Here is a 22,725-nt window from a genome sequence, read left to right on the forward strand (position 1 = left end):
ATGCATACAGCCAACCTGAGATTATCACAGATTGATTGACTACCCATGGCTGGTGAGAAGAGGTGATAAAATCACTTATATTTTTTTTATTTACCCTTTTTTTTAACTAGGCAAGTCAGTTAAGAACAAATTCTTAGTTACAATGATGGCCTACACCGGCCAAACCCGGACAAATTGTGCACTGCCCTATTGGACTCCCAATCACAGCCAGTTGTGATACAGCCTGCAATCGAATCAGGGTGTCTTTAGTGACACTTCAAGCACTGAGATGTAGTGTTTTAGACCGCTGCGCCACTCTGGAGTCACAGGATTATAATAACAGTATTGACTCCAGCAATGATAAGGAGTTGTGAACCAGAGCCATATACTAAAATGTAAATATGTGGCCCTGATGTGTGAACCACCATTATTATATGCACACTACTTTATGGAGTCTGGTCATGCTGAGTGGATTATATTTAACTGAATCTTTTTAATACTGGCCTGTGTTTCACATTGTATTTCAATCGATTTTTGGTTGACACACACATTGTCTTTCAATAGATTTTTGGTTGACATATAATCACACCATAAATACATGAGATGAAATGAGTTGGTGGCCAATAGCTTGCACGTGAGTTTGTGAGAAAGAAAAGTGAAGAGCGGGGATGTGGTGTTGGCGTGGATTGCGTCAATTTCCCGGTATGAGTTCGGACGCCATCTTTAAACCAGTGCTACCGGTAGTTAGAGAGTGGGGACGCTGAGCTTCTGCTCCACCAGGAACCGCAGTCCGAGACAGACCCACGTTCGAGCCTCTCCTTCAAGCCGCACATCAGCCCGACTTCGAACACAATGGCAGATCGAGAACACTTAGTATACCAGGCCAAACTCGCCGAACAAGCCGAGAGATACGATGGTAAGGGCTAAGATTTACTGTCAATGCGGAGTATGCCCCTCATTCGCTTGTCTCCCTCTCTCTAGCGGGGGGCTTCGAGGAGCGGGTGAGGTGGTTTGAAGATGGATTCGTTAACTAGCTAGTAAGAGATCGTAGTAGAGACAAAATGGCGGAGAAGATGGGGTTTCCCAACTAGTTACAGTCATTTAACGTTAGTGGTTTGACTGAACAAAGGTATCAAGCGATACACATGTGTATTAGTGGGTTTTAGGATATTCCGTGTTTGCATGGGCATGGGTGATATTCAGCCCATGCTATCTTGAAAGCCGTTGGTTGTTTCTGCTGGTGGTCCTGTTGTTCCGACTTGGTTGTTAATTATCAATGGATATACTAACGTTACTATAACTAGCTGACGCTAGTTAACAAGAGAGCATGACAGCTAACGAACGTGAGCTAAAATCTGTGGTAAAATTGCGGTTAGCAATGGTTGACAAATTGCAATAATAGCTACCGTGTCATGGGGAATGGTTAAGGTTACCTAACCATTTGTTCACTAAAATAATTTGCTTATTTGATTAACTAGCTATTTTGACAGTAATGACGTTACACTAGAAATAGCGGCTTCGTAGCCTAGTTAGCTAACGTTTGTCTTGAAGCTACTTTGCTAGCGACAGCAGTTTTGCCAACTATTTTTCAAGGAAAGTATAAATTACTTAGATGAGGTTTAACGGCACCCAGAAATGTTGGATTACTGCCACCAACTAGACTGGAATAGAACCCTCTTATACTTTGCTTGGAAAAAGTACGGTATTTGTTGATTTCCCTATATAACCCTACACTAATTTAAAAACCCACCCGACTTCACTATTTAAACCTAATCTAGTCCTACCTCAGGCTTAAAGGACGGGACACCACCACTCAACATACCCGGTAACTCTTCTGACATCAAATATCGTACACCCAAATACTTCTCTGCAGCTGCCACCACAACCTCTATTTTCTGCGACTTGTGTTACATCCCTGCAGTACTATTGATAACCATTGTTATGAACAAAGCCAATCTTACTGAAGCATATATCCAGGGTTGCCAGGTCAAGTTAACATTTCTAGCACATTGACCACTCAAAACCTGCACCAAAGGCTTGAAAACTAGCCCAATTTTTCCCCCCCACAGCAAGTGAGGAGTTGCCATATTTATACAATAAACCGTTTTCTGTAAGTTATCGAGCCAATTAAGAAGGAATATCATTGTAACGACGTTAGAAGCAAAATGTAGGTTTCCTCAAAATAATTATTGCAAGCTATGACATGGTGTAATAAAGGAATTTGAATATGTGACATCGGAACTGATAAGTCGCCCTTATTTAACTTGCCAGATAAATCCACATCCATTGATGGAAAATTAACTCGCTTGACTGCTATGATTAAGTAATACGGCACACGGGGGTGTGGTATATGTCCAATATACCACAGTGGCCAATGGCTAGTAACCACGACGCAATGCGGGGTGCCTGGATACAGCCGTTAGGTGTGGGTATATTAGCCATGAACCACAAACCCCCGGGGTGCCTTATTGCTGTTATAAACTGGTTACCAACGTAATTAGAACAGTAAAAAGTTGTTTTGTCATACCCGTGGTATATGGTTTGATATACCACGGCTTTCAGCCAATCAGCATTCGGGGCTCGAACCAGGTTTATAATTGTAAGTAAATCGCTGTTGTGCATTTGCATAACAAATGATAAATCCGACAGGAGAGTTTGAGTGATGAATGTTGGACTGAAGATCTCAATCTCTGAGCAAGAAACACTTGGATGAACATAAAAAAATCTAATGTTAGACTATTTTCTGGCAATTGTGCTGATGTTAAGACTACAAACTGTTATAAATGGCCCATTTGCGAGATTGACTTGTCATTTCAATAGGCATAGGCTTCAGACTCATCTGGGTTTATGATTCTAATAAAATGTTGATATAGTTTGCTTAGATAAAGGCAGGTAGCCTATAGCCCTTGATATGTTCTACATCTCATTTTAGACAGTCTACAGTAGCCTACACAAGATCTAGGCAAGATGTAAACTGAACAATTCAGCAGCTTGCTTAGTTCAAATTAACAGACAAATTTGTTCAACATGAATAGCGAGGCGATTTCGCAATAAGAAGTGCTTGTTTCCCCAATAGCCTGCTGGAATAGGCTACTGAGGATGGGGTCATAATTTCAATCACTGAATTAAATATGAATAATATCTTAATGAACTGAATATGCTTGTCAACAATAGCCAGTGTTTATTTTTTAAATTAGTTTTATCTGTAGCCTAATCTGACTACTTTTACCGTCAATCTAATGCGTTCATAATAATACAAGGCTACATTAAACTGAAGTTACAGGCAGAATGATTTGCAATGACTCAAGTGATATCGTAATTTCAGCATATTTATTGTATCAAATGTTAGCCTACAACGGCATATACATTAATTGGCTATTTGTTGGCCATCAAAGGCAAATGTATAATTCTGCACACACACACACTGCCTGTCAGTTTAATTTAGGACTTTTCCCCCATAAAAATAACTGTAACTTCCATTTAAAATTTCTACTCGGGCAGCCCCCGGGAACCTAGAACTGAGCATGCATAAAGCACTTTGTTTGATACTGTTTTCTTTAAGCAGTCAACATTAGAATGCAGTTTAAACCACCTCAGAGTGGATTTATATAATGCTCCCAAAGTCTTTTTCCAGTGCTTTGTCACCATTATTTCTTGATGTGCATCAGTTCTACAGTATTAATGTTTTATGGAAAAAGGTTTGAAAATAGCTCTCTCCATAATGACAATCTAAATAGCCTACCTACAACATGTGCACGTGCTGGCTGCTGTCTCGCTCACGTGCCTCAGCCAATAACTGTAGTGCTTTCTCAACACACACACCCCTCTGGCCCTCCCCACCACTCACTCAGCAACAGCCTGTCTCACTGCTTGACAGTCAGGAGCAGGTCACAGTGGGGGGGGGATTTTATTTATATTTATATATATATATATATGAGATGCCGTGGCAGCCGCAGTGCAAATACCTGCAAACCAATACATTTTCACTCGCAATGTTTTCCAAGTAGCCCAATTAATCTGGAAAACTGCAAACATGGCAACACTGCATATATCACTCATTGGTCTTATCCCTCTATATTGGTACAGATCTACTACTCACAAATTATCTCAGGATCCCTCCCCCTTGACCCATTACTTTCTTCACTGCCTCAGCATTAGACACCCTCTGCACTACTCTAACCCTTGGTAACCTCAACCTGCCTCTCTCGCACTGGACATTTCTGATCCGAAGCCCCTTGGGCACCCCTACAACTAGCACATACCGCTTCTTTTCCCAATGCTACTCATTCCTTTGTCTCATGCCTTTCTGCACACTTCTCACACATAGAAACCTCCCTCCTACACAGTGCTGCCACATGCCCATAAGCTTGACACCTGTAACAACTAGGGATGCACAATATATTGGTGAACTTATCGGCATCTCCCCGATGTCTAGTTTAACGCCGATGTGCAAAACCAATGTCAAAGCTGACGTGCATACCTATATAACGTAATGACGCCACGTCAAATTTTGCGCTACACTTGTAACAACATTCCTAACCTAGCCCACAATGTCTGCTGTGTGGATCGAGCAGTCGTTTGAAAGAGTAAGACAATTAGGCGAAATCCATTAATGGCTTGATAATGGTATTCATTGCCCTTGACAATCAACTGTTCTGTCGTGGGTGATGTTGGCTTTCGCCGACTGGTCGAGCACTAGTACACACTACTAAGTGTGCTATTTTTCAGATGTTGCTCTACCAATGTTACACAGTAATGGCGTCACTGCTAAAAAAAAAAAGAAACATTGTGTCACTGCTATTGGCGTTATGACTGACATTTGGACCAGCGATATCAGCCCCGTGAGCATGCTGAGTCTGACAGCACAATGTGTCGTCGAGGATTTGGTACTGAGGAAAGTCGTATTGCATGTTCATGAATGTGCCGGTTTGTCATTCTGCTGCTGCCATTTCAATGGCATTTGAGAACATGTTTGAAACTTGGAAACATGAACACACTAGCAAGCTCCATTCAAACAACTGACTCGCGATATGCTCATCCACTGCGCCTGCAGCAGATGTGATGCCCTCTGTCATGGCATTGAAACGCCTGCTCAACAAAGCGATTCGGTGGAATTCTCTCTCTACTGTGTCGCCACAATGCTCGACGCAAGGACCGCTGCTTCGATGCAGACAAGAAACGGGGTTTACGTGAAATGTTACTTACGCAGCTGGACAAGATGGAAACGGACACAGTGACCATGCGCACCGAGAAAGAGAGGCCATGGACAGACAGAGCTGAAACTTCAGTGCTTGACATGTCATGAAATCCTGGTTGAGAATTAAACGACTGAACAAATGAACGATGAAACAGCACAGCAAGTAAGTGAAAGAAATAGGTTTTGATTGTTTTACTGGTAATGGGGACATGCATAAAAGCCAAAAAACGTACTTTTGGTGTGTGTGTGTAACCTTTTATTTAATTAGGCAAGTTGGATAAGAACAAATTCTTATTTACAATGACGGCCTTCCCCGGATGACGCTGGGCTAATTGTGCGCCGCCCTATGGGACTAGTAACAACGTAATGTGTTTGGCGCAAAATCTCATATGGTATAACTGAAATATCCTAACATCAATTTGTTTCATCAAATATTTTTTGTTTTGTTTGTGCTGGACTCCCAATCATGGCCTGGATTCGAACCAGGGACTGTAGTGATGCCTCTTGCACTGAGATGCAGTGCCTTAGACCGCTGCGCCACTCGAGAGTCTGGAGGAACAAAGAGGAACTGATTAAATAATTGAATAAGGTAGATTACCCTTTTTAGAAAATATTTGTACTTTAATTTTTTTAAATTTATTATTCATGCTTGTGGAGTCATTTAACAACAAGGAACAGATTTTAAAAAGTGATGGGTGCGCACACACTCAGCAGCCGCCCGGCAGTGCCACCGCACAGCTGAGTTCAGCCGAGCGGGCACACTTAAACAGTGAAGTCGATAAATCAACTAAGTCTCTGGGGCAGCCTTATAAAGTACTTGTGTGTGTGTGTGTGTGTGTGTGGAGTCCACACAGGTTGTCAAACCCTGATTTGCGGCCACAGAGCTCTGAGGGTTGGGTTTCCTGCTAGTTCTTGCTATCTATTATCAACGCTAACAGTAAGCAAACATTAAACTCAAGACGCTAGGCAGCTAGCTAGTTAATGCTAATTGATAGTTTTGTAGAATGTTTTAGCTGGTGCGATCGTAGTTAGATAGCTTGCTAACTATGAGGCGATGGGTCTAACCCCCTGCCATCAGAACAGCCTCAATTCGTTGGGGCATTAACTCTACAAGGTCTCAAGCGTTCCACAGGCATGCTGGCACATAGCGACTCCAATGCTTCCCACAGTTGTGTGAAGTTGGCTGTATGTCCTTTTGGCTTTTCTTGATACATGGGAAACTGTTGCGCCTGGCACCTACTACCATACCCCGTTCAAATGCACGTCAATCTTTTGACTTGCCCATTCACCCCTGGAATGGCACACGTTCACAGTCCATGTCTCAATTGTCTCAAGCATAAAAATCCTTCTTTAACATGTCTCCTCTTAACTTACACTGGACAAAAATATAACCCAACATTTAAAGCCCATGTTTCACCAGCTGAAATAAAAGATCCTAGAAATGTTCCATATGCACAAAATGCTCTCAGAATTTCTCCCAAATGTTTACAAATTTGTTTACATCCTTTTCAGTGAGCGTTTCTCCTTTGCCAAGATAATCCATCCACCTGACAGGTGTGGCATATCAAGAAGATGGTTAAAAAGCATGATTATTACAGAGGTGCACCTTGTGCTGGGGTCAATAAAATGCCACTCTAAAATGTGCAGTTTTGTCACCACACAATGCCACAGATGTCTCAAGTTGAGGGAGTGTGCAATTGCCATGCTGACTGCAGTTAATGTCCACCAGAGAATTTAATACTAATTTCTCTACCATAAGCCACTGTTGTTTTAGAGAATTTGGCAATACGTCCAACCGGCCTCACAACCGCAGACCACGTGTATGGTGCCGTGTGGGTTAGCGGTTTGCTGATGTTAACGTTGTGATCAGTGTCCCATGGTGGAGGTGGTGTTATGGTATGGGCATGCATAAGCTACGGACAACGAACACAGTTGCATTTTATCGATGGCAATTTGAATGCACAGAAATACCTTGACGAGATCCTGAGGCCCATTGTGGCCCATATGATCTTTAACTCAGTAAAATCTTTGAAATTGTTGCATGTTGCGTTTTATATTCCGTATACATTAAAGTGGATTTAACAAGTGACATCAATAAGGGATCATAGCTTTTCCTCTGTATTCACCTGGTCAGTATGGCATGGAGATGTTTTGTACACTCTGTGTATATGGACAGAGTTGAGTTTACTAAGATAATTATACCCAAGACCAGAGGTATTCTTATGAAAAAGAATACATGTTAGGTACACGTTAGTCAAGGTAATTTGTACATTTAGGTAGTGGGCAAAGTGACTATGCATAGATAATAAACAGTGAGTAGAAGCAGAGTAAAAACAAAGGGAGGGGTGTCAATGTAAATAGTCCGGGTGGTCATTTGATTGTTCTGTCTTATTGCTTGGGGGAAGAAGCTGTTAAGGAGCCTTTTGGACCTAGACTTGGCGCTCCAGTACCGCTTGCTGTGAGGTAGCAGAGATAAGTCGGACTTGGGTGACTGGAGACAAAACTGTTGCAAAAGCATTCCAGCTGAAGCTGGTTGAGAGAATGCCAAGAGTGTGCAAAGCTATCAAGGCAAAGGGTGGCTACTTTAAAAAAAATCTCAAATATATATCATAGATTTTGATTTGTTTCCCACTTTTTTTGATTACTACATGATTCCATGTGTTATTTCATAATTTTGATGTCTTCACTATTATTCTACAATGTAAAAAATGGTAAAAGCAAAAAAAGAAAAACCCTTGGATGAATAGTTGTCCAAACTTTTGACTGGTACTGTAGGTCCTGGATGGCAGGAAGCTTGGCCCCAGTGATGTACTGGGCCGTACGCACTACCCTCTGTAGTGTTTTACGGTCCGATGCCGGGCAGTTGCCATACCAGGCGGTGATGCAACCGGTCAGGATGCTCTCGATGGTGCAGCTATGTAACTTTGAGGATCTGGGGACCCATGTCAAATCTTTTCAGTCTCCTGAGGGGGAAAAGGTGTTGTCGTGCCTTCACGACTGCCTTGGTGTGTTCTGACCATGATACTTTGTTGACGTGGACGCCAAGGAAATTGAAGCTCTCAACCTGCACCACTACAGTACAGCCCTGTCAATGTTAATAGGGGCCTGTTCAGCCCTCTTTTTCCTGTAGTCCACAATCAGCTCTTTTGTCTTGCTCACATTGAGGGAGAGGTTGTTGTCCTGGCACCACAATGCCAGTTCTCTGACCTCCCTATAGGCTGTCTCATCATTGTCAGTGATCAGGCCTACCACTGCTGTGTTGTCAGCAAACGTAATGATGATGTTGGAGTCGTGCTTGGCAACACAGTCGTGTGTGAGCAGTGAGTACAGGAGGGGACTAAGGAGCCCCTGTGTTGAGGATCAGCGTGGCAGATGTTGTTGCCTACCCTTACCACATGGGGGTGGCCCGTCAGGAACTCCAGGATCCAGTTGCAGAGGGAGGTGTTTAGTCCCAGGGTCCTTATCTTGGTGATGGGTTTTGTGGGCGCTATGGTGTAGAACGCTGAGCTGTACTCAATGAACAGCATTCTCACATCAGTGTTCCTTTTGTCCACGTGAGAAAGGGCAGTGTGGAGTGCGATTTGAGATTGCGTCATCTGTGGATCTGTTGGGGCGTTATGCAAATTGAGGTGGGTCTAGGGTTTCCGGGACGATGATGTTGTCAGCCATGACCAGCCTTTCAAAGCACTTCATGGCAACTGATGTGAGTTTACTGGGCGGTAGTCATTTAGGCAGGTTACCTTCGTTTTCTTGATGTGCTTGAAACCTATAGTATTACAGACTCAGCCAGGGAGAGAGAGAAAATGTCAGTGAAGACACTTGCCAGTTGGTCCGTGCATTGCTCTTAGTACACGTCCTGGTAATCTGTCTGCCCCTGCGGCCTTGTGAATGTTGACCTGTTTAAAGGTCTTGCTCACATCGGATACCGACGGCGTGATCACACAGTCGTCCGGAACAGCTGGAGCTCTCTTGCATGCTTCATTGTCTCGTAGCAAGCATAAAAGGCATTTAGCTCGTCTGGTAGGCTCGCGTCACTGGGCAGCTCGCAGCTGGGTTTCCCTTTGTAGTCGGTAATAGTTTGCAAGCCCTGCCACATCCATGTAGTAGGATTCAATCTAAGTCCTGTATTGATGCTTTGCCTATTTGATGGATCGTCTGAGGGCATAGCGGGATTTCTTATAAGTGTCCGGGTTAGTGTCCCAGTCCTTGAAAGCGGCAGCTCTAGCCATTAGCTCGGTGCGGATGTTGCCTGTAATCCATGGCTTCTGGTTGGGATAAGTACGTACGGTCACTGTGTGGGGACGACGTTGTAGATGCGCTTATTGATGAAGCTGGTGACAGGTGGTCTACTCCTCAATGCCATTGGATGAATCCCGGAACATATTCCAGTCTGTGCTAGCAAAACAGTCCTGCAACATGGCGTCTGCGTCATCTGACCACTTCCGTATTTAGCGATTCACAGGTACTTTCTGCTTTACTTTCGGCTTGTAAGCAGGAATCAGGAGGAAAAAATTATTTTCAGATTTCCCTATTGGAGGATGAGGGAGACCTTTGTATGCGTCTCTGTGTGGAGTATAGGTGGTCTATATTATTATTATTATTATTATTATTATTATTATTATTATTATTATTATTATTATTATTATTATTATTATTTAAAAATAAATAAATAATTAATCAATAATTTTTTTTCTCTGGTTGCACGTGACATGCTGGTAGACATGAGGTACAGAGGATTTAAGTTTGCCTGCATTAAAGTCCCCGACCACTAGGAGCACCGCTTCGGGATGAGCATTTTCTTTTTTTACTCATGGCCTCATCGGTTTGTGGTGGTAAATAGACAGCTACGAAAAATAAGAAACTCTCTTGGTAAATAGTGTGGTCTACAGCTTATCATGAGGTACTCGACAGAGGTAGAGCAAAACCTCGAGACATCCTTAAAATTAGACATTGCACACCAGCTGTTAACATATTGCTCACATATCTGTTGCAGAGTGACGAGAGCCATGATAATGAGTTTAGATTAGTCATGGAAATAAAAGTGCATAAAACAAATTGCTGCCCTATTTAAAAAGATGGAGAACAAGCTATGAAGGAAAAATAGGTAGGTACAGCCAACTAGTGCAAAAATAATATTGCGATATTGTCAAAACGATACGATATAGCATCAAATAATATCCTGACATGTAACTTGATTTTTTTTCTTCGTATCACTAGTCTTGAAGAGAATGCAAGGAATGTGCTTTTTTTTTTCTTTTTCTCCTAACTTATTATTACTTGAATTATCTGAACTGTACCACTCTGATGACCTAGTTCATAAAGTATGCAGACTCATCTGGGCTAAGACTTTCCCATGATGATGAATGCAGAGGAAGATGCGTTAAATGCCTTTCATTTAACTTTTTATTTTCCCAATTTAACATGACAGCAGTATTGCTGAGAAGGCATACTGTTAAGTGCTGTAGTAGTACCTGAAGAGTTTTCTAGATTTTGATATCAAAGATCAGCAGTGCTACTCATGGGCCATGCAGTCTCTTCTCTGATCTCTTTTGCCCTGCTATGAAACAGGATACTGTCCCCTACCAGCTCTAGCCTACACCTCCCCCACCCCTCATGTCGTTACGCAATGCTGAAAGGGGTCAATCACCTGGAGGGGCCGGCCACTCAGAGCCAGGATGATTCCCCCCTTGCAGGCCTGCTGTGGAACAGGCCACTCCTCCTGAGCCCCCTTTGGCACAGAGGAATGTGCAAGGCGGATAGTGCAGCTGGGCTTAAGCCAGACCATAGACGGGAAGGTATGCACCTATGCAGCCACCCTGACATGGGGACCAAGGGACAGGAGGAGACTAGAGCAGCAGTGCGCTACTCTCTTATGTAACCCCTCTCTCTCGCTCTCTCTCTCCAGCTCAGGCGAGTCATCCAGCCCCAGTGTGTGTGTGTGTGTGTGTGTGTGCACAAATAGATCAGACAGGAGCTGCCTGCTTAGTGGGTATCTTTGCAAAGACTGTGCTGTCTTACCTTTTCCTCGCTCCCTTCCTTGGAGCCTATTCTTTCAGTAAGTGCACTTATACACTGCCTCCAGCCAGACCGGGCTCAGCAGTCCTGGTCTGTCACTCAACAGACCTGAACATGTTCCAATGTGGTGTCATAATGGTGGCGGTAACACCCCTCCCCCCAACACACCTCAGTCACCTCTGTTCTCTTCTTTCTAAAGAGACTGAGTAGTATTCCTCTTTCCTTGCTTGATGGGTTAAGATGGAACAGTTAACAGAAATTATTTTATTTAGACACCGATTGTTCTTGCAGTCATTTAAAATGTTAATTTGATTTTGTCGAGTCGTGCTAATCAGGGTGGCAGTGTAGCTGAGCACAATAGTAAGATGTGCTGCTTCCACACATGAATGAAAGGCAAGCTGGTGCGAGTCCTGTTCATTCAAACTAGCTGAGATCTTCCTTTTCTTCATGTGTTCTCGATCACCCAGGTCCCCCACACAGACATGACATTTCTACATTAAGTGAGGCACCACACCCTAATAGGGTGATCCCCCCCCCCCCCCCCACCAATCATTTCACAATTAACTTTTACCAGTTGAATATGGACACCAATATAACACTGTTTTTATATTACATATTTTCTGAAATATTGTTGCCTCATTTGTATAATTTTATACATCTCTCTATACATTTCTGCACACTGAATGAAGTCAGCATAAATATTTAGGTATAGTTTTAAAAAACCCCAGGACCAGACATGTGTAGAGCAGATTGTGGATATATACTTTTTTGTAAAATACTAAAGACGTACATACACAGCATTTTTGGTGCATATTTCCAACAATTGTTATCAGAATCAAAAGTTTGCAACATATCAACAATTCCCTCTATACAAGTCTGGAGAATATATCGACGTAAAACCACAAATCCAGATGTTTCTGAAGCTGAGAAATTAGTTGGCGTGTGGGAAGAGTCTGACTTTTGGGAAATGGCAGTTAAAGAACAATGACTTAAGCTGACCAAATGCCTATTTAGACCAAATCACGATCTCTTCAAAGTAAGTTACTACATGTAGTTCAGTTCGTACATTTTTTTAATGAAATGGGCTTTTAAATGATGTATGATTACATGTAGTGAGCTTTGACATTATGGATTTGTCCATTTTAATGTGATTTAAAAATCATAGTTTTTATGACAATAGCATGATAAACAAATAAGTTTGAGATTTTTCATGTTTTTGAAAGTACTAACAGTAAAGGTAGACTCAGCGATATGACGTAGATGCAGAAAGTAAACAGCATAGTGGGTACATTTCCACAACAACTAACAGCGTTGAAACGTGTGGCTCAACTTCTCTGCTGTTTTGGTGTCCTGGCTACGGCGCTGTGAAGTGCACTCATGCACATGCGCAAATACTGTGTGAGAGCGAAGTCTTGCATCTCGATTGTCTGAATGTCTGCAGTGCTGCTCGTGGCAGTCATTTCGCTGAGTCTACCTTTTTAAAGGTCCCAAACATTAATTCTGATTCCCTTGAGTGGGTGATTAGTACTAACATTTTTTGCATTTCTTTCTCTCATGGCTAACTACCATAAACCATAAACCAAAGACAGGTTTATGGGCGGTAAGCTTATATTCATGAGCTCACCTTGACTGACAGCTCTTTGAAACGCGTATGTCAAAAAACTTGGATTCAGTGTTGCAGTAAAATCATCTCAAGCAAATTTGGTGATGTACAAAGCAACTCAAACAACATTGATATTGCATGAATGATGTCTTTTTTATACATCTCCCGTATGGCATGTCTCTTGTGATACGAATCACAGCAGCACTGACGGATGTGCTGACATGACAACTTTGTCAGTTTTGAATGACCCTTCCCCCTCTGTTCCATACTGGCTGAAGACCTAGCTAGCCAGTAACTAGCTAACACCAGACACAGATGAAAGGGGAAACATATACAGTGCCTTCGGAAAGTATTCAGACCCCTTGACTTGTTCCACATTTAGTTAGGTTAAAGCCGCATTCTAAAATGGATTTAAAAAAAAAATTATCCTCAGCAATCTACACACAATACCCCATAATGACAAAGTGAAAACAGGTTTGTAGAAATGTTTGCAAATGTATTAAAAATAAATAAAAAAACATACCTTATTTACATAAGTATTCAGACCATTTGCTATGAGACTTGAAATTGAGTCCACCTGTGGTAAATTCAGTTGATTGGACATGATTTGGAAAGGCACACCTGTCTATATAAGATCCCACAGTTGACAGTGCATGTCAGAGCAAAAAACCAAGCCATGATGTAGAAGGAATTGTCCGTAGAGCTCCGAGACAGGATTGTGCCGAGGTAAAGACTTGGAAGGGTACCAAAACATTTCTGCAGCATTGAAGGCCCCCAAGAACACAGTGGCCTCCACTCTTAAATAGAAGTTTGGAACCACCAAGACTCTTCCTAGAGCTGGCCATCCCGGCCAAACTGAGCAATCGGGGGTTAAGGTTTTTGGTCAGGGAGGTGACCAAGAACCCGATGGTCACTCTGACAGAGTTCCTCTGTGAAGATGGGAGAGAGAACCTTCCAGAAGGACAACCATCTCTGCAGCACTCCACCAATTAGGCCTTTATGGTAGAGTGACCAGACAGAAGCCACTCCTCAGTAAAAGGCACATGACAGCCTGCTTGGAGTTTGCCAAAAGGAGAAACAAGATTCTCTGGTCTGATGAAACCAAGATTGAACTCTTTGGCCTGAATGCCAAGCGTCACGTCTGGACGAAACCTGGCACCATCCCTATGGTGAAGCTTAGTGGTAGCATCATGCTGTTGGGATGTTTTTCAGCGGCAAGGACTGGGAGACTAGTCAGAATCTAAAGATGAACGGCGCGAAGTACAGGGAGATCCATGATGAAAACCTGCTCCAAAGCATTCAGGACCTCAGACTGGGGCAAAGGTTCACCATCCAACAGCACACCGACCCTAAGCACACAGCCAAGACAATGCAGGAGTAGCTTTGGGAAAATTCTCTGAATGAGTAGCCCAGCCATAGCTGAGATTGAACCCGATCAAACATCTCTGGAGAGACCTGAAAATAGCTGAGCATCAACGCTCTCCATCCAACCTGACAAAGCTTGAGAGGATCTGCAGAGAAGAATGGGAGAAACTCCCCAAATACAGGTGTGCCAAGCTTGTAGCATCATACCCAAGAAGACTTGAGGCTATAATCGATGCCAAAGGTGCTTCAACAAAGTACTAATTTAAAGGGACTGAAAACACATTTCCATAAGTTAACTTCGAATTATTTTGGTAATTTATAAAAAATTAAACAGTTTTTGCTTTGTCATTATGTGGTATTGTGTGTAGATTGAGGGGGGAATAAAAAAAAAATCTATTTTAGATTAAGACTGTAACCTAACAAAGTGGAAAAAGTCAATTGGTCTGACTACTTTCTGAAGGCACCATGTCTTTGCCATAGATGAATAGTGTAAACTAGTAATTATATTCGCTGACACCCTACAGTCAAATTTTGACACTGATAGACTAGTTATCCCAGCGCCATTGGTTACAAGGTGGTACTTATTTAAATTTGGTAAAAAATACCACGTTACGTTGGTGTATTAAAATGAGTTAGGTTGACGTCACCCTACGCCCTTAATAATCCCGCCTTTCTGAATCCAAGTTTTTGACATGGGGGAGGGGACAAGTAACTTCATGATCTAACTTTATCAATCTAGAAGCAACAGTAATTTTTCATACTTTGGTCATCATACTTTTGATCTGCTTTCATCCAATTTCATGAGAAATGTTATTTCAGCTTGTTAAATCCTTTTCGAATAAATATTGTTTCCTTTCCCTTACCGTCCTTTCAAATTTTGTGTCAATCCGTAGAGGGGTCACTGAGTGTGTTTGAGCACGGCCCTAGTCCGCTGAGCAAAGCCACGGCTCAGTGGTCTTCTGCTGCAGAGATACTGTAGTGCTGCTGCTCTTCCTGGGCGCTGACTGTGGAGCATTGAGTTTCTGCAGCATGCTTTGTGGAGGTCTGCCATTGGCTGCTGTAGGTACACTCTCTGTAGAAGTCATAGGCTGTATATGGCACACACTGAGCTGCCTGCCTGTGCACCGCATGGCGGTGCTCTGATTTTTATGCACCTGCAGGGTCACAGTGCAAGATCCCATGCTTTCTGGGGGTTCCCACTCAGTCCCATAAGCATTGGTATAAAGCAATTGTAGGGTATTGTGTAACTGTAAACATATAGGCATAACGTGGGCTATAGGCCTAGTACGGCAATATGTTATGCCGTAATTATTACGAGCAATACTTCTGCTCTAGCTAAGACCTGTTGTAACCACTTACTGTATTATAACACCCATATTGGACAGCTGCACAGCTCCTGTCATTTTTCTTGATCTGATTTACTGGTGTAACATTAAATGTGAAAGGCCTCCACCTGCAAGTTGCCTCACTGTGATTACACCAGCCCTGTAATGGTGTCTCTTGATTAATGTGTTTTACAGACAAAAACCCAAAGTTATTTTACAAAAAAAATCTCCCAGACTTGGATACTGACGCAGTACTGAATTCGGCGACGTTCTATGAGGGAAGATTCTAGAATTTCGAGACACTCCTCTGGTCTTTGGCTCTACTCCCACGGCTACGCCCATCTAGCGTTAATGCAGGTTTGCATAAAGTCCCCCCGTCTACGCTGGCAACTCCCCAAACACTCCATTAAGAGAGCTTGTGATGACAGGAACCTTTCAAGGTGTGCATCTAAACTCTTTATACATCTAAATATGGAAGAGAAATGTGCCAGGAGACCCTGTTCTATACAGTGAGTGTAGTTGGCCTATTTGATCTGTCCTGATAGTCATTGTGTATGAAAACCCAGTGAACTGCTTTGGATTGAGGATAAATCCATTTGAATTCAATCACTTTTTGACAATCACCTCTTTTTGATTGAACAAATCCTTTAATAAATATTTGCCCACTGTAGAAGTGCTCAGAAAGGGATTTTTTTAGACCTGAATGCCAAAACATTCACGAGATGGTGCTCAAAGTTTACATACTGTATTTTGTGTACCCCACCCTACCATGAGACCTCGATGTTTTCAACACTCAAAACTAGAAACGTTTGATTTTGATATAATTTTACAAACAGGGTTGTCAAACAATTTGATAATTTCTTAGTGTTTTTAATAAAAATTGTAATTTACATAGATTTTTTTTGTGTAATAATTAAATTGTCAAAAACTAAAAGAAATAAATTACGACTGTCAGGACCAATCCAGTTAACAACCCAAATAAAACTATCAGTAATCAAAGTTGCAATCTGTGTACATACACCAAAATATATACTAAGAATATGTACAGCAGTAAATATATTAGTGAGCTATGTCAAGAATCCAGTATATAACTACAGGCTGTGTTTTATATAAGCAGTATTTAAAAAATGCAATGTACAGCAGTAGATAGTGTTTCCTCTGCTTTCATTTGTGGCGCTGCGCCACAACAGAATCATTGCCACCACACCAAGAGAAACTATTTCTACCAAACGTAGTTTCAATAATATTCTGTGAAGCACATCGGCGGTTCTTCGTAAATAGATCATCTGGCTTCAACACAGTTCTGAAGGTTATTTAGCTCTCTGAGCTGTGGCAGGCAGCCTGCAACTCAAGAAACACAGCGTGCCAGGGACCAATGCGCAATACAAAACTCTGTGGCGCGAAACACAATTCACTTCAATCACCTCAGTGTACCCGTGTGAGAAACTGCAAGAAAGGTATGTTAGCTTGTTTGACAATCGTTAGCCAGCCAACTAGTTAAGTACATAAACTACCTATAACCTAAAAACTCTAACATCATTTAGATCTACAGTTGAAGTCAGAAGTTTACATACACTTAAATTGGAGTCATTAACTTGTTTTTCAACCATTCCACAAATTTCTTCCTCTCTGGGATATGTGGGACGCTAGCGTCCCACCTCGACAACAGCCAGTGAAATTGCAGGGCGCCAAATTCAAAACAACAAAATATAATCATTAAAATTCCTCAAACATACAAGTATTCATAATTAAAATTCCTCAAACATACAAGTATTATACACCATTTTAAAGATAAACGTATTGTTAATCCAGCCACAGTGTCTGATTTCAAAAAGGCTTTATGGCGAAAGCATACCATACGATTATGTTATGTTAGCGCCTAGTCACAAAAAAACACAACCATTTTCCAGCCAAAGAGAGGAGTCATAAAAAGCAGAAATGGAGAGAAAATTAATCACTAACCTTTGATCTTCATCAGATGGCAGTCATAGGACTTCATGTTACACAATACATGTATGTTTTGTTGGATAAAGTTCCTATTTATATCCAAAAATCTCAGTTTACATTGGCGCGTTATGTTCAGTAATGTTTTTCCTCCAAAACAACCGGTGATTTTGCAGAGAGCTACATCAATTTACAGAAATACTCATCATAAACTTTGAAAGATACAAGTGTTATGCATAGGATTATAGATACACTTCTCCTTAATGCAACCGCTGTGTCAGATTTCAAAAAATCTTTACAGTGAAAGCACACCATGCGATAGTCTGAGTACAGCGCTCAGCCACCAAAACAAGCCATACAGATACCCGCCATGTTGTGGAGTCAACAAAAGTCAGAAATAGTGTTATAAATATTCACTTTGATCTTCACCGGAATGCACTACCAGGAATCCCAGTTCCACAATAAATGTTTGTTTTGTTCGATAAAGTAAATCTTTATGTCCAAAGTCATAGTTCCATTACAGTTCGTAGAAACATGTCAAACGATGTATATAATCAATCTTTAGAATATTTTATCATAAATCTTCAATAATATTCCAACCGGACAATTCCTTTGTCTTTAGAAAGGAAAGGGAACGGAGCTCGCGCTCACGGCTGCGCGTGATCAACAAAGGCTTTCAGCTGAGGCAGTTACTGTGACTGGTGTTATTCACTCCCCTTTCACAATAGAAGCCTGAAACAATGTTCTAAAGACTGTTGACATCTAGTGGAAGCCTTAGGAAGTGCAATCTGACCAAATTTACACTGTATATTGGAAAGGCAATCACTTGAAAAACTACAAACCTCAGATTTCCCACTTCCTGGCTGGCTTTTTCTCAGGTTTTCTCCTGCCATATGACTTCTGTTATACTCACAGACATCATTCAAACAGTTGGATAGAAAACACTCTGAAGTTTCTAAAAATCTACAAATAATATGCATATCCTAGCTTCTGGGACTGAGTAGCAGGCAGTTTACTCTGGGCAAGCTTTTCATCCGGACCTGAAAATACTGCCCCCTATCCCAAAGAAGTTAACAAACTATAGTTTTGGCAAGTCGGTTAGGACATCTACTTTGTGCATGACACAAGTCACTTTTCCAACAATTGTTTAGACAGATTATTTCACTTATAATTCACTGTATCACAATTCCAGTGGGTCAGAAGTTTACATACACTAAGTTGACTGTGCCTTTTAAACAGCTTGGAAAATTCAAAACAATTATGTCATGGCTTTAGAAGCTTCTGATAGGCTAATTCACATCATTTGAGTCAATTGGAGGTGTACCTGTGGATGTATTTCAAGGCCTACTTTCAAACTCAGTCCCTTTTTGCTTGACATCATGGGAAAATCAAAAGAAATCAGCCAAGACTTCAGAAAAAAATTGTAGACCTCCTTGGGAGCAATTTCCAAATGCCTGAAGGTACCACATTCATCTGTACAAACAATAGTACGCAAGTATAAACACCATGGGACCACGCAGCCGTCATACCGCTTAGGAAGGAGACGCGTTCTGTCTCCTAGAGATGAGCGTACATTGGTACAAAAAGTGCAAATCAATCCCAGAACGACAGCAAAGGACCTTGTGAAGATGCTGGAGGAAACAAAAAATACCAAAGTATCTATATCCACAGTAAAACGAGTCCTATATCGACAACCTGAAAGCAAGGAAGAAGCCACTGCTCCAAAACCACCATAAAGAAGCCAGACTACGTTTTGTAACTGCACATGGGGACAAAGATTGTACTTTTTGGAGAAATGTCCTCTGGTCTGATGAAACAAAAATAGGACTGTTTGGCCATAATGACCATCGTTATGTTTGGAGGAAAAAGAGGGAGGTTTGTAAACCGAAGAACACCATCCCAACCGTGAAGCACGGGGGTGGCAGCATCATGTTGTGGGGGTGCTTTACTGCAGGAGGGACTGGTGCACTTCAAAATAGATGGCAACATGAGGAAGGAAAATTATGTGGATATATTGAAGCAACATCTGCAGACATCAGTCAGGAAGTTAAAGCTTGGTCGCAAATGAGTCTTCCAAATGGACAATGACCCCAAGCATACTTCCAAAGTTGTGGCAAAATGACTTAAGGACAACAAAGTCAAGGTATTGGAGTGGCCATCACAGAGCCCTGACCTTAATCCTGTAGAAAATGTGGGCAGAACTTAAAGCGTGTGCGAGCAAGGAGGCCTACAAACCTGACTCAGTTACACCAGCTCTGTCAAAAGGAATAGGCCAAAATTCACCCAACTTATTGTGGGAAGCTTGTGGAAGGCTACCTGAAACGTTTGACCCAAGTCAAACAATTTAAGGGCAATGCTACCGAATACAAATTGAGTGTATGTAAACTTCTGACCCACTGGGAATGTGATGAAAGAAATAAAAGCTGAAATAAATCATTCTCTCCACTATTATTCTGACATTTCACATTCTTAAAATAAAGTGGTGATCCTAACTGACCTAAGACATGGAATTTTTACTAGGATTAAATGTCAGGAATTGAGTTTAAATGTACTTGGCTAAGGTGTATGTAAACTTCCGACTTCAACTGTATAATATTGCTGCCACAATTGAAAACTGCAAGGCCAGCTATTGAATATCCACAAGTAACGTTATGTTGATGATAGAAACATGGTTATCTAACGTTACTAATCTAGCAAGTTAGCTAGGTAGTTTGTTTGGAACTGTATCGTGCAAGAAAGATGGCTCCATTTATCTGTCTTCAATTAGATTTTATTTTTCTCAGACGAGTTAATTGAAGTACACTGCTCAAAATAATAAAGGGAACACTTAAACAACACAATGTAACTCCAAGTCAATCACACTTCTGTGAAATCAAACTGTCCACTTAGGAAGCAACACTGATTGACAATACATTTCACATGCTGTTGTGCAAATGGAATAGACAACAGGTGGAAATTATAGGCAATTAGCAAGACACCCCCAATAAAGGAGTGGTTCTGCAGGTGGGGACCACAGACCACTTCTCAGTTCCTATGCTTCCTGGCTGATGTTTTGGTCACTTTTGAATGCTGGCGGTGCTTCCACTCTAGTGGTAGCATGAGACGGAGTCTACAACCCACACAAGTGGCTCAGGTAGTGCAGCTCATCCAGGATGGCACATCAATGCGAGCTGTGGCAAGAAGGTTTGCTGTGTCTGTCAGCGTAGTGTCCAGAGCATGGAGGTGCTACCAGGAGACAGGCCAGTACATCAGGAGACGTGGAGGAGGCCGTAGGAGGGCAACAACCCAGCAGCAGGACCGCTACCTCCGCCTTTGTGCAAGGAGGAGCAGGAGGAGCACTGCCAGAGCCCTGCAAAATGACCTCCAGCAGGCCACAAATGTGCGTGTCTGCTCAAACGGTCAGAAACAGACTCCATGAGGGTGGTATGAGGGCCTGACGTCCACAGGTGGGGGTTGTGCTTACAGCCCAACACCGTGCAGGACGTTTGGCATTTGCCAGAGAACACCAAGATTGTCAAAAATCGACACTGGCGCCCTGTGCTCTTCACAGATGAAAGCAGGTTCACACTGAGCACGTGACAGACGTGACAGAGTCTGGAGATGCCGTGGAGAACGTTCTGCTGCCTGCAACATCCTCCAGCATGACCGGTTTGGCGGTGGGTCAGTCATGGTGTGGGGTGGCATTTCTTTGGGGGGCCGCACAGCCCTCCATGTGCTCGCCAGAGGTAGCCTGACTGCCATTAGGTACCGAGATGAGATCCTCAGACCCCTTGTGAGACCATATGCTGGTGCGGTTGGCCCTGGGTTCCTTCTAATGCTAGACTTCATGTGGCTGGAGTGTGTCAGCAGTTCCTGCAAGAGGAAGGCATTGATGCTATGGACTGGCCCGCCTGTTCCCCAGACCTGAATCCAATTGAGTACATCTTGGACATCATGTATCGCTCCATCAACGCCACGTTGCACCACAGACTGTCCAGGAGTTGTCAGATGCTTTAGTCCAGGTCTGGGAGGAGATCCCTCAGGAGACCATCCGCCACCTCATCAGGAGCATGCCCAGGCGTTGTAGGGAGGTCATACAGGCACGTGGAGACCACACACACTACTGAGCCTCATTTTGACTTGTTTTAAGGACATTACATCAAAGTTGGATCAGCCTGTAGTGTGGTTTTCCACTTTCATTTTGAGTGTGACTCCAAATCCAGACCTCCATGGGTTGATAAATTGGATTTCCAATGATTATTTTTGTGTGATTTTGTTGTCAGCACATTCAACTAAGTGAAGAAAAAGTATTTACTAAGATTATTTCTTTCATTCAGATCTAGGATGTGTTGTTTAAGTGTTCCCTTTATTTTTTTTGAGCAGTATATTTCCAGCCACAGCAGCAAAATAGAAAGGGGGAGCAGGGACAAGTGTCGGGTAACGTTAACTTAGCTAGCTAATGGCAAATCAGCCTGATTTTTATATGAAACTTTCTTTAGATAGCTAACTCTTTAAAAGCTTAAGCTATCCTTTTTATAATAAGTGTGTCACTTTGCTAGACCGAGACGAGGCAGAATCCTGGGAGTGAGTTAGGGTTGCATGAGGGACAACATTTTTAAGAGGAGAGGAAAGCCAGGAGGGTAGATGGAAGGAGTAGAGGAGGAGAGCTGAGTAAGGCCAAGTGTGTACCACTGGCAATCCAGATGTGACCCAAAGTGACTTTAAATTGACAGACTGAAGCTGTGGCTATATAATACGCCACACGGTTAGTCAAATGTCCTTTAATTTGGCTACGGGCTAAAAATGTTTCTGTATATTTAGTCTGTACTAGTCTGCAGCATTATGTATTTATTTTTGAGCCAAATCCACCAGGACCTCGATGGCCCAATGGGTTTCTGGGTGCATTCAACATCGAGGAGGAGGAGAGGGAGAGGCCAGGTGGACAAGACCAGGGTGCAGTTCTGGGTTCGGTTCAGAAAGAAGGTAAAAACATTTGTTTAAATGCTGTGATTAAACCAATGTTACATCCTGTGTGTTGGATAAACTAAAATGGCTATTAATTCCTTATTTTCTCTTTTGTGCTATAATTAGGTAATGGATCCATATCTTGTTGGCCTTCAGGACAGCCTAGACCGGCGGTTCCAACACCGGTAGATTCTGGGGGGCCTTCAGTCTGTTGGGACCTCAGCCTGCTTTCTCCTGGTTCTCTTACAAGCAACATGTGCTTGTTGGAGCATTCAAGGTATGGCATTGAGTGTGAGTCTTTTTGAAGAGAACATTTTAGGGCAGTGTTGCCCAACCCTTTTTCCTGTTGAACT

At 42.3% G+C, this 22,725-nt stretch overlaps 1 protein-coding gene across 3 annotated transcripts in view; it reads left to right on the plus strand.

The window, feature by feature from the left end:
* Positions 1–641: 641 nt before the first annotated feature.
* LOC115148621 (14-3-3 protein epsilon) overlaps positions 642–22,725 on the plus strand; it is a 41,170-nt gene continuing 19,086 nt past the window's right edge. The window contains exons 1-3 of one of the 3 annotated variants that reach the window (XM_029690673.1): positions 642–895; positions 22,280–22,390; positions 22,499–22,649. Coding sequence is in view for 1 of the 3 variants with exons in the window: in XM_029690674.1 (XP_029546534.1) it covers positions 832–895 (64 nt within the window). In the remaining 2 variants the exon portion in view is untranslated. The remainder of the gene's footprint in view (positions 896–22,279; positions 22,391–22,498; positions 22,650–22,725) is intronic. The other 2 variants (XM_029690675.1, XM_029690674.1) reach the window with 2 other exon arrangements.

Source organism: Salmo trutta, chromosome 15 (assembly GCF_901001165.1).
Source record: "Salmo trutta chromosome 15, fSalTru1.1, whole genome shotgun sequence".
In the NCBI taxonomy this organism is placed as follows: domain Eukaryota; kingdom Metazoa; phylum Chordata; class Actinopteri; order Salmoniformes; family Salmonidae; genus Salmo; species Salmo trutta.